This window comes from Manis javanica, chromosome 16 (assembly GCF_040802235.1).
Source record: "Manis javanica isolate MJ-LG chromosome 16, MJ_LKY, whole genome shotgun sequence".
NCBI lineage: Eukaryota > Metazoa > Chordata > Mammalia > Pholidota > Manidae > Manis > Manis javanica.
The window spans coordinates 2,666,663-2,679,783 of record NC_133171.1 but is presented as its reverse complement, the minus strand read 5'-3'; the positions used below and the strand labels follow the sequence as shown (position 1 = coordinate 2,679,783).

At 46.8% G+C, this 13,121-nt stretch overlaps 1 protein-coding gene across 1 annotated transcript in view; it reads right to left on the bottom strand.

Moving 5' to 3' along the window:
* ADTRP (androgen dependent TFPI regulating protein) overlaps positions 1-12,415 on the bottom strand; it is an 85,840-nt gene extending 73,425 nt beyond the window's left edge. Inside the window, 4 exon segments of the mRNA XM_073224301.1 lie at positions 1,041-1,142; positions 2,672-2,806; positions 11,985-12,013; positions 12,016-12,415. Of these exon segments, the coding sequence (XP_073080402.1) occupies positions 1,041-1,142; positions 2,672-2,806; positions 11,985-12,013; positions 12,016-12,136 (387 nt within the window). The 5' untranslated portion in view covers positions 12,137-12,415.
* Positions 12,416-13,121: the final 706 nt, after the last annotated feature.

Sequence of the window (13,121 nt, the reverse complement as noted above, 5' to 3'; positions counted from 1 at the left end):
CATGGGGGGAGAACAGACCAGACCCCACAGTCTGTGCCGTATATGGAAAGGGGACAGCTCTCCCTGAATTCCATCCTGATGTGCCAACTAAGACCCAGATGTCAGCCTCCTTCCTCTTGGAAGGAAAAAAGTTTCTAGTTGACTATTATGTCACCTTTAGCCAATCATACCTCTCAACACCCCCCTAAGATAGTTTGCCCCCTCCTCCCCCTCCTAATCCCTTATAAGCGCCCCACCTCCCTAACTGGGCATGCCTTCTCTGGCCTCTGGCAAAAAGGCCACAGAACCTCACCCGGGGATATTTAAATAAATTACCTGGCCCTGTGTTGCCTCTCTTTGCCTGCTTATTCTGGCTAGAATTTATCTTACACTGCTGCTGACTCAGACCCCCTCCTTCACCCAAAACCTGGGCTGCCTCGCTCCGGCTCTGCCCTTCAGGCTACCAATACCAGTATTCAGACACCAGTGACCTGAATATCTCAGAAAAGATTCTTTTTACTATTCAGCCCCTCAAAAATAAATGGGTAAATAAAAAAATCAAATGGAAATGTATTCATAGAAATGTGAGAATAATTCCATTTGTGAGGAATAGTCCCAATCAGGTGTTAGCTAAGAAATTGCTGCTGAGCTGTGAGATAGTCTTGGGGTGCTGGGGTGGATTCCTTTTAAGCTTGCTTGATTCCATTCGTAGGTCAGAATTTAACTACATGTTATTTCTTGCTGAAGTCACTTCTCCCAGGATGGCAGCTGCCAAGAAGTTGCCTACCCTTATGCTTGCATGTCTTTTCAATGACTTCATAAACAACTTGTCAGAGTCTTGCCTGGACATCCGCTCTGCTCTCAGTGACTGCGATCACAGTGCCAGTTTTGTTCATTTTGTATCCTCAGTGTGCTCCTTAAATAGTGACAGGATGGAAAGGGAGGCGTGAACAGGATGTTGGGGGTTGAGGAGAACTTGTGCAACATAAATACGGCACTTTGGAGTTCTCAGAACAGAGAGTATTGCTTTTGTATATTCACTGTATTTCCCCATCACTCACCGATGCATGATGGTACCACTTTGGAAAGACATCGTCTAGGGCCTTAGGGAAAACAAGTTCTCAGTCATACAGAAAGAGGATCCAGAAGGTCACAAATACAAACTGGGAAATGAAACACAAACAGCACCGTTAAGTTTGGTTCCAATCAGCTTTCTAAGATAACCAAGAAAACACAGAATAAAAATAGATACTAGCTTTAGAGATATCTTTGGAATACATTACAGAAATGTGAAATGAAGGGAAAAAATGCCTTATTGTGGAATTGCTACACCCTGTGCGGGAATGCTGGAGAGTTAGGGACCAATTCTTTGTCATCGGGGCAGGCAGAGGATATAGATAAACGGGATTTGCAGACCATTAAGTCACTTCGTTGTAACCAATGGCTTCTCTCTTCTTCAAGCTCTCACCAGGACTGCTAATAGCCGCCACGCGGAGTGGCCTGAGTCTTATACTTTCCTTGGCCACCCTCGGAACAGGCATGACAAGGAGAAGCAGGAAGGCTAGGAGAGAGGAAAGGTGACAAGCTCCAGGGACGATTCCCCGGCCAGTTCCCCAAGAGTGGAGTCTCTCCATTGCTCAGAGCTTTGGATTGATCCTCAGGTACCTCTTGGCTATCTTTTCCAAGTGCCCATCCTCTATGTTACAAAATCAGCATAAAGATGGGGAAAAAATACTATTAATATCCTGAGCTTCATACCTTCTTAAATTCCAAAGGCCCAATATCTAAGCCTTCAGAAAATGACTAAACTCCATTGTTATTAAAAACTTGGCCTTTAGATTTATGAGGGTGGAGGGGGAGATGTCCTGCAAAGGTGAAACTGAAACTCCAGGACCTGCTCCATTACTGACACTCATTGGTGTTTGGAGGGATTCATTTGTCATTTAAAGTTGAAGTCTCAATACTATAGGAAGCAGGACAATGAAGGAGGCAGTCATTTCTAATTATAGGGCTACTGGGCAGCCGGCAGGCTTGATCTCAGTTTATTTCCATTCTAACTAATGAACGATAACCTAAGCAATGTCATAGGAGTGTGGACAGTATCAGCAAGCATCACAAACTTAATGACTCCTTGTACATATCTTGCTTCTTCTCGGTGTCCATTCATTCAACAAAATGAATGAGACATCCACTGGGTGCCCTCAACCAAGTATTTTTGCTTTCATTGATTTCTTCCATGGGCCAACTTTGAAAGCTCTCATACTTTTTTTTTTCATGGTTTCTACTTGCAGAAGTAACATTTGCTTATTGTAGCAATAGAAACAAGATGTATAAAAAGGAAAATTAGTCATCTCTCTCCCCAGCACCCTCTATTCCCATTACCTCGATGGCACCAAAGTTATCTCAGTTGTATTTTTGATCAAGAAATTTCCTTCAACTTCCCCACTAGACAGCAGTAAGGATCTTGTACCACACAGTCACAATGTGGTGAAGGCTAATGATAAATCTGGTCAGTGATGCGTCCTATTTCCAGAAGACACTGGGCAAGGCAGGGCAGTCCTCAGGCAAGACATCTTGCAAGTGCACTCGTTCTGGTTTGCAATATAGGCTCATGGCCAGCCGTGCTCCACAGGAGGAGTGTTTGTCCGTATGTCCCTGTGTATTACATGACATACACATCTTTGTAACTTACTGTGGATACTGGAAAGGCCAGCGTGGTAAAAAGGAGGTCTCTGAAGGCAGTTACAAATGCAATACTTTTTTTTCTTTCAATTCTCTTCAGCACATCTTCCAGGCAGGCGACCCCATAGAAAATGGCCTGCAAGAGCTAAATTCATCACAATAAATGAGGGCATTTTTATTTGCTTTAATTAATACATTCTTCACTGACATAAAGCTCCATCCCTCTGGGAGCAGAGTTGATTGGGGGAGGAGGAGGCTGTTGACTGTTTTGCTTGAGAGCCAATTCAAGGGCTGGTCTTGCCGCTCACTGGTTCCTGGCCTTGCTCACTAGAACTGATGGAGTAAAGTCGTTTGGGGGATAATAATGTGTACAGTATTTAGTGTAATTGACTTGAGCTGACATGGAAACAAAATTAAGAGTCAGCTTAAAAGGAGATGTAATGAGAGAGATATCTTGGCATACAGAGGTGGGCAGAAAAAGAAATGAACAACACAAGGTCACAGAGCCAGACACAACAGTGGGCATATGCTGCCCTCTTCCTTGTAAGAAAACATTTTTAAAGACCTAGTGCTGCAATCTTGCTGGGAAGCCAGAATCAGCGACGGCAGCATCATGGAGGAGTTCTGTGTTTCCTCAGGAAGATATACAAAATGGCATCAGGCTTATCTGAGGGAATAGCCAGTGTTCTTTCCTCATTGAAAGGGGGTGCCTGAAGTACATACAAAGAAAATCTGGCTGAGGGAGGAAGACAGACGCAAACTCCCCCATCCTTACTGTTTTGCATGAACCTGTGGCTTCTAATCTAAGGCCTGTTGGGTCACAACAGTGAAGAGTTGGGGATGGCTTTAAGTTATGCTTGCATCAGAACCGAAAGCGCTGGTTTGGTACAAAATGAGCCATTTGGGCTCTGCTCTGAGAGTAGGAGGCAGGAATGTTCTGGAACCTGGGGAGATGGGCTAATGGTCAGTCATGCCGGCCATTGGGGAACAAGCTCTGAGGTCAGAATGCTAGGAAAGCTCTAGCAGAATCGCCTTCCTGGCACCGCTTGGACTGCAGGGTGGGAGAGAGAGGATGCAGAAGTGGAGCCCAGTGGGGCCCTTGGACCACAGCACAGACACACCCAGAAGCCTGCTAGAAATGCAGGACCTCGGCATCCCCCTCCCCACACAGACTATGTGATCAGCATCTCTGGCAATGGGTCTCAGGAACTTGTTTTGTAGCAAACTCTCCAGGTGATCCTTACCTGTGCTAAAAAGTTCTAGAACCGCTGAATTAGACACACATTTATCACTTTAAAAATCCTACCAACTACTCAGAGCTATAATAGCTGACTCTCATTGATCTCTTGTTATGTGTCAGGCACTGATCTAGGCTTTTAATTTCTCATAACAATCTTATGAGGTAAGTCCTATTATTATGACCTCTCCCAATTCAATTTACAGGTGAGGAAACTGAGGCACAGAGAGCTAAACAAACTTACCTAAAGTCTTATGGTTGGTAAATGTCAAGGCCCAGATTTGAAACCCAGAGTCTGGAGTCAGACTTAAAAAAAAAAAGGGTTTCTAAGAATAGTTCAAATAAAGCACCATGGGAGGCCAGAAGAGAGATAATTATATCCAGGTGGAAGAATTAAAATGACTTCAAAATATACAGAGGCCTAATTTCTACCCCCTTATCCCCACCCCCCACCCCCCTGATATTCTAATTTAATGGGTCTGGGGGTATGGCCTAGGCTTCAGGTCTTTAAAATAAGTCTCCAATTTTAAAAACATTTAAAAATATGTTAAAATAGAACACTCCCAGTTGACTCAAATCAGGACAGCTAAGGTTGAGGACCACTTGTCTAGAGGGGTTTCCATTTGGAAATTCAGACCTGGATTTCTGGAGAGAAGTGGGGCTTCTGAGAGGGGGAAGTGAGCCCTCCAGGTGGGATGAGATTTCTGTGTGAAGAGGACAGAAGTAGGAAGTGCATGCTGGGGAAATGCCCTCATCTAAGGGACAGGGGGAGATAAAGGGGCAGTAAAACAGCAAAGACTGGTCAGATGCTAGAAAACCAGTGATGTCCCAGAACCCCGTGGTCCCTGAAAGGGGGAGGAAGTTCTGAGCCAGAGGGGGTTTTCCAGGGAGGGGGACAACAGTTTAAATGCCATGGAGAGGTTACCACCCATACTTGTCATCTGCTTTTGACATTCAGCCCCTTGGGCCATAGGCTTTGGAGCACAGCCTTTTGCCCATGGTTGTCAGCAGCTGCCGGCCTCCCCACGCCCCCTCCAGCAGCTCCCCCTGGCCCCTGGTTTCACCTCCAGCTGTTCAGGCCACAGCAGGCAGCTGTGTCAGTTAGGAAGGGCAGGCACGGGGCCCAGGGCCTGGTGAGGAGGCCTGCACTGTCCTATCAACACAGCAATTCATCGCGGGCTGAGCACTGAGCGGCTGCCAGGCTCTCCCTCTTCAGGGAGAGGCCGCCTCCACCAGGCATGTGTAGCCCACGTGACCGCTTTCCGGAGCGAGTGCTTCCCAGAGTCATCACGAGTCAAGCTCTTGACTTTCTCCTGCTTTCCCGGTCACACAGTGTGGAAATTGGATTGAGGGAAAGAACACTTTACTCAGAGTCTCCGTGGCTTCTCCAGCAATAAAAATTTGCTTGCCGATCACTTCCCCCCGCCCCCAGCTCACACGTCATTTCACAGGCATATGCCACATTGTAAAGATGCCAGCTGTGTGTGTGAAGCAGCTTTGTCCCCACTGATCTTAATCTGTGCTGACATGCCATCATCTGTATCAACAAGAATATTTAAGGAGCCCCATGTAGGCGCTCAGGAGGGAGGCACCGGGGTGTTGCCAAGAGAAATAAATAGGCACCAGCGCACAGAGGCGCTCCACGGCCGAGCGGGGGCAAGGAGAGGGAGGTGCTGTGAGCTCCACCCACAGGGGGTCTTCCTGGGAAGCTTTGGATCGGCCCCCAGGTGGGACAACAGTCTGCTCATTTTCTAATGACAATGCGATGCTTATAAAACACAGACAGCAAGAACAAATAGAGAAAATGGTAGCTGTTATGGACTGAAAATGTCACCCCCTCCAAATTCACATGTTGAAGTTACAGCCCTCAGGACCTCAGAAGGTGGCTGTATTTAGACTTCAAAAAGGTGATTACATTAAAATGAAATAATGGGGTGTGCCCTAATTCAATCCAACTTGTGTCTTAAAAGGAGAGATTAGGACACAGACACTCATGAAGGGACAGCCATGTGAAGCTTGACATCTGCACGCCAAGGAGCCGCAGAAGTGACCAGCCCGGCCAACACCTTGACCTGGACTTGGAGCCCCCAGAGCTGTGAGATGCCACTTGCTGTAGCATAAGTCGCCCCGTCTGTGGTGCTTTGTTCTGGCAGTCAGAACAGGCAGACACAGAGACAGCGACAAATGGGCTCCTTTTAAGAATATTACAACAAAATCACTGTTGTTTACATTTCTCAGCTATTTTGGCTGCCCAAGAAACAGAGCTAATGGTATCTTCCTGATCAAGGTTTCCTTCAGAGCTGCTGCTGCTGCTCTGATTTATCTTTTCTACCCATTCTTACCGAATTCCATTTGTTCTTTTATGTCTTTTTCTGAAAAGCCGCTGTTCTAAGCTTGTTAACTGTCTTCCTTTTTTGTTGTCAGCTGACAAATTTACCACCTGGAAGAGCTGAATTATGTTCCTTCTAACTAGTGCAATTTCAGAAACCGACTTAATTTCTACATTCACACGCCTTCCCAAAATTTACAAAAACACTGAATCACAGAAACCTAACCTTTCTAAACTCATCAAGTTGATTTCTTTGCCTTTAGGTCAGAACCCTCCTAAACTATCCCAATAAATGAGAATTTCTTCCTTTAAAAAGAATTCCCAGGAGGGAGATTCCACAAGTTTTCTCAGTAAGACATAACCCCTCTTCATGGATGAGTCAAGTAATTGAATGCCCAGCTCAGCACAATTGCCTGAGTCGGACAGGCTGGGACTTCCTTAGGTCTCGCCTTCATGATGATGCAATACGTGCAGCTACAGACTATTCCAGAATAGAACAGCAAATGGAGAGTAATTGTGATGAGTATTTTATGTGACTGTGGTGGTGAGAGTAGCGGCTTTTGCAGCCAGAAGAGGAAGCTTTTGCCAAAGACTCCTGCATTGCATGTAATATTCAATCATCATTCATGTGCTTGTAGCTTAAGTGAGAAACTGGGATAAGAGAATGAGGTAAAGGACATGAGAGAAGGAATGATAGGAAGAACACAAGCTGGAATGGTGATAGGAAAGAAGGGAAGGAAGCAAGAACCGTGAAGGACAAGCTGGGAAGCATTGTGAGAATGCTTGGCCACTGTTACAAAGCTGATGACAACTGGCTTCAGTGTGGCAGTAGATGGTTGTGTGGTAGACTATCCCAGGTGGATGGGGTCCCTAGGAAGTGCCTCTTACCGTTAGAACCATTTTTTGGTCATTCATTCATGCAACCCAGTTTCACAGAGTGCCTGTTAGGTGCCAAAATGGTATTAGACATAATACAGGCCAGGGAGGGCTCTATGTTAATATGCCTTGGGGAGAAAAAGAGAGAGAAGGAGGGGGAGAAATCGCTTCTGTTCGTTTACTATTTTACATTATGTAGGTCAGGTTCCTTGGGAAAGAGAAGCTGTGTTTCTGAGCTCCACTCGCAGAGCATTCATTGAGGAGCTCTCAGAACATCTGTAGGAGGGAGAGGCGAGGGAGGCAGTGGGACTGAGCATCAGCGAAAGAGGCAGTGCAGCTGCACGGAGCAGAGGCCCGCAGGAGCTCTGGAGCTGGGCCGGCCCTTGGAGCTGTTCTGGGGCCAGACAGGGGATACAGTTACCCCAGGGAGGACCCCACGCCATGTCTCGGCAGCTCCCTTCTGCTGAGGGTGAGTCTGGGGCAGTTCAGCTGTGAGTCATCCACTGTGAGCACTCTTCCTCGATGCTGGAGGAGAGATGGGGCCTCTGCCGGCCACACCACAGTACCCGCAACATGGGACGAAATAGGCACAGAGAAGTCAGGCACCTCACCGGAGATCACATAGCAGGCAAATGGCAGAGTCAGCACTCATGTCCAGGCAGTCTGGCTCCAGAAGCTGCCCTTCAATCACTAATATCTATGCTATGTGAAAAGAGTCTAGCAAAGTGCTGTCATGGTTGCTCAGATAAATGACAGCTACTTCGTTTGGGGCACTGCTGATGACTGTTCCTCTCTATCAGCCCTCAGCCTTTTATCTGAGAGCTAACAGCATGGCCTCAAGCATTTGTGTGGAGTAGGCAGGTGAGTGTACGTCTGACCCTGTTGAACGCTAGAGCCCCACAGATTTACATATTAACCCGATGGCAGGACTCCAAGGCTGGCCCCAGGTGTTGAGGTGGGTGCTATAACGAATGAGGCCCAGCTCCTCATTATTCACGGGCTGGAGTTGTACCAATAGTGGGTCCTCAAGGGTCTCTGCTCCCGGGCCCTGCTCTGCCGACCCCGAGGACCTGCAGGCGGAGGCTGCTGTTGTCATTGTGGCAGCGTGAGGCTAATGAGACCAGGGCTGCCTGAGGCTGGGACAGATTTATGCAGAGAGGATGGAAAGGCTGTGCCTCTGCTGGTTAGGGGAGGTGGGGGAATGGGGAGGAGGTCCCCAGACCACCCCCCCAAAAGAGATCCCACTTATGTGGCACCTCTAACAGTGTTTCAGAAGCAAGTCTATGTTTAAGAGGAAAGCCCAGCAAACTTTATGAACTCTGCAGCCAAACTGAGCTGAGAGTCCCCTCCATCCCCCAGCCCCCATCTTGCATTCCTTGGCGTTGGGGACAGTCCCTGGATGAGAGTGGGGTGGATGGAGAAGCGGGGACACAACATTAGTGGAAGACCCAGGCTCTGGAAGCCTGAGCTGTCGTGAGCACCCCAAGGACGCCCACAGCGCTGCCCTGTCTCAGGCCCAGCACTCGCCACCCTCCGCTTGAGCTTGCAACTCTCCCTCCGGACTGCGCCCAGGCAGAGGGCAGCCCCTGGGCAGCTGCAGCAGGCAAGCTGGGGTCCTCCTCCAGCTGGAGGCTGGTGCCTGCAGCCTGTAGAGGGAGACGCTTGCGCCATGAGACGGGTGGGTGACCCTTGTCTGGCTCATGATCCACCACCCATGGTGCTCAGTGAGGGGGCTAATGTCCCACTAACCATCCTCCTCTCTGCACTACCTTTAAATACAGATGAGGTGACTAGGAGCTCGCCCTGCCCTCCCATCTTCTCTTTCCATTCTCCACTGCTGACACATTTTCTGAGGCTTCCCACATATCAGGCCATTTATCCCGCCTGGGCATTCTGGGGTGATGTACTGTTTTTATTTCTATATCACAGATTTGGAAATGGAAGACACAAAGAAATACCTAGCCCAGGGTCACAGAGCCAGTAGGTGGTGAGCTAAGGTACCATCCAGAGGGCACATGACTCTAGAGCATCTGCATGTAACCACTAGGCAACACGGCCTCCCCCTGCCAGCAGGGAATTGGCTGCCTCTCCTCTGGAGTGAGTTCAGGCCCTCATTGTGCAGAGTCACTTCTCCCTCTCCTTCCTTTACTCTCCTTGGGCACTAGGCTGGCATTGGTCTCTGTGACCAATTCTCAGTGGTACACCCCACCCCAACTCACCCCCCTGCCACCAACCCTCTGTCTCCCCTTGGAATCCCCTGGGACAGCTTCAGGAGGAAATAGGACACACTGAGAATGCTGACTTGCAAGCAGGTGGACTTTGGCTTTCAAAAGGGGCCATAACTGATATTCAGCCACCTAGACATTAAAACTGTTTAAAGGGCAGGGGTGTCAATTTCTTCGAAAGCAGAATGGGGTACTGACTTCAACAAGCTAACATAAAATAAATTTAGGAATGTTATAGCAAGTTATGGGGCCTCTATGACTTTATAAACACAACCACTAATTGTTAACGCTAATTAATCTTTTGGAAACAACCATTAGTCAGGCCACAAGACCTCAAGAGATAGAAATTGTAAGGCCCAATATTTCACCTGAACTAACATACTGGAAATCTGTCCTTTAATTGAGCCTCTGAAACACATTCAATCCATCTTCATCAACGGGAAAACAGCATTAAGTTACACTTTCAAGATGATACCTAATAGTCTGCAGAAAGGCAACAGCCACAGGTAAGTCCCTCTCTGCTTATTTCAAGGAACAGAAAAGACTATGCTGCTCAGGAATACAGAAAAAGCTGGGGACAAGTCCAGTCAACACACCAAGTCACCCTGTTTTCATTATGGAGGTGCTCTGTGCCAGACACGGTAGCAAGTACAATATAGGATCTGAGAACATTAGGGCTGGCAAGGTCCTAGGACACAAAACTCCTGTTTTGGAGCCATTTCCAATTGACTAGAATGTTAAGACTTACATGTGGCTGGAAATTAGAAAACAATACTGTACATAACTAAGCAGAGACCAAGATAAGCTGTAAACACTCAGGGAAAGGAGAAACATATCTTGGCTGGAATTGCTCAGCAGAGGTTTTAAGAACAATGAGAGATTGGGGGTGGTCTTGTAAGGGAGCAAAGTGGTGGAGAGGCAGGAGGACTTTTATTCAAGAATAGTGTGAATACGGCAAGAGCAGTGACAGCAAGAAGCCTGGGGACCAATCCTAGAAAAAGCACAGGCCTTCCTTGAGAGAGACCAGCCTTTTGGGTAGTGCTGGTGGTGGGGCAGGAGACCTGAAGCCTGGTAAGCAGGTGTGCACTAAGTCAGGAGCTTGGAATTGGGCCCACAGGCTAGGCGGGAGCCACCGTAGCGTCTTGAGTAGCAGATCATACTTCTCAAGCAGGCGAATGATGTTTAAAACCAAACCAAAGCAAAACCTGAGAAGGGAAGGAGGGATGAACCCACTAAAAGGAAAACATAGGATTTGGGGGCTGATTAGACAGGGAAGCAACAGGGGATTCACATCAGGAGATAATAATATCTTTGACAAGGTAAGTGGGGTTTTTTCTATACCTGCAAGTATCAGGGACCTGTGGTTTGTAACTGAGCTAGAATTAAGCTAGGGAGCCGGTTTGTGGGAATAGGTGGTAGATCTGTTCTTAGCCAAGCCTTGTGTGAGGTGGGACATCCATACTGGAGTTCGGATTCAATTTGACCATCAGTTCTGACTTGGACACCCCTCCCTGTCAATTGACCCTTTTTAACATAAAGCCAATAGGTAGACAAAGCTGAGGTTCTGATGTATTATTCAGGTTACACAAAAGCATTTGTTGTTATTGATTTCTGTTTGTTCAAAAAATTTTATGATTGAAACAAGTAGTCACCTTGATATCTTCAAGCACACTACAGCTGGGCTCAGGGCTCATGTCTTTTTAGACCAAAACCAAAGGCCAGCAAGTGACCAGGGAGGGGGAAACAGAACCCCCAGGCCTCTCTGACTTGAACTCTCCAGACTTCTCCTCCACATTCCAGAGGTGTCACTGTCTCTGAACGTTCATAACCTCTGCTTAAGATTATGATTCTAAAAGGTTGGAATATTTTGTCTGATTTCTGAAATCAGATGTTTATATGGCATCATACATTTTAGTTAAAAATCTCAAACATTACCAGCATCCTCCCAAAGTGCATCATTTTTAACTTTTAACTCTAAAAATATTTTTACCTACTTCCAAAACATTTTAAAAAGTCTATTTTTCTCTCATTCATTTATTAGAATGTGTTTAGTCCTGCTACAAAGAAGGGATCAAGTCATGTGATTGGTTTGTAAATAGTTGAAAATGTGTATTTGCCATTTGGTTGGGTGATTTGTCCTTTAAGATGGAGCCTGAGCCTATTAAGAATTGAGGTGGGATCTGAACACGGCAAATGTGCTCGCCTCTCTTGTATGGATCTGTCAGCCCGTGTGTGCTATAAAATCACGTTACTCCTCACTGGGAATCGTACTTCCCACGCAACACACACTATTCTACCTCTCCTTCCAGACTTCCCCAGCAATAGTTCAAAATCCCTCCTGCATTTACACTCAGTCCCATATGAAACCAATGATTCAGTCCCCAGTTGAGCTCATCTGAGAAGAGTTCCAAGAGAAGGCTATTTTCAAAAGAGCTTTTAACAATTAGCCGACACAAAATATAGCTACAGATAACTTCCAATTTGGGCTTCTCGGAGCAAACTGTCCAACCAAACAGAAAGCGAAAACTCACAAAGAAGGAAGAAGGGAGGCAAATAATGGAAACTTTATATTTAATGAAATTCAAAGGTGATATGTATAAAAGCACCAATATTATAGACAAATAGATCAATTCCTGGTATGGCCAGGTGAACTTACCAGATTAATCAATGTCAAGTACTTCATGGGCCACCATTAAGAAAGACATCGGATTTCCGCTGATCCACTCCTTGTAGGGAGATGTTATAATTGAGGAAAATATACCAGCTCAAAACAAGGAAGTGGTATATGCATGTAGAACTCCCTATCATGGCTCACGCTGGCCAGGGAACTGTGAACGTCGCAAGGAACTTTCCTCTGGTGTCACAGCTGAAGTCCTATGGCAGACAGGAAAGCTGCCAAACACCCCTCTGGGACTGAGAGTTCCAATAGGGCTGAATGTTGCCTCTCTCATAGGCTCTCTTCCTGATAAACTTGGGAAACAGGATTATTACAAGTTTTCAGATGCCTTCAGATAAGAGCAGGTAACCCACAGATTTGCATAAGTGTTAACATTTAGGCTGTGAAGAGGGCAGAGAGCCATGTGAATGCTGCACTTTGCACTGTGTGGCTGGGGTGGTGGCATGGTTAAGTGACTTATTATACCAATAAACTCTAATGGAATATCAATAACTCCAGTGAAATACCTTCATGGCCGTGTTCTCCTTTCTTTCCTTCTCACTGGGGCAGAGCAAGGAAGTTGCAATAATATCTCTTGAAAGAATGAAGAGCAGGTTGAAAAATCAGGAAGAAGGGATTGTGAGCATGTTTAGGGCACAAAGGGAGGTAAGTAGAAAGAGAAAGGGTGTTGTAATCTTTCTCTATCCAGAGCTGTCTCAGACACTCCGTTTTCATAAGTTTCTGTGCCCTGGAGGGAAGAAGCACAGCAAAAGGTCTGCGGTCAGGGAAGCACAGGAAGACAGATGCGGCCATGACCCCAACATACCTACGTGTAGACATTGCTGGGACAGAGTGAGGGTCTCTGCATTGCCTTGGAGAGGACAAGAATGTGCTTAAGCTGCGCAGTTTACCCAACTCGGGCCCACCTCACACTTAACAGAAGGGACCTGAGAGAAAGCTGGAAGTGTGATACCCTGTGACTTCACCAGCTTGTTTCCCTAGGCACCCCCAGAGGGTTCTGAGCAAGTCCCAAGGGAAGTGCTCCCGACTTACAGCTACATAAGTCTGTAAGTGGTGCTACTGGAAGATTTAGCCTGGGCAGACAAGTACTGGAAGAAGTAACTGCAGGCTGCACAT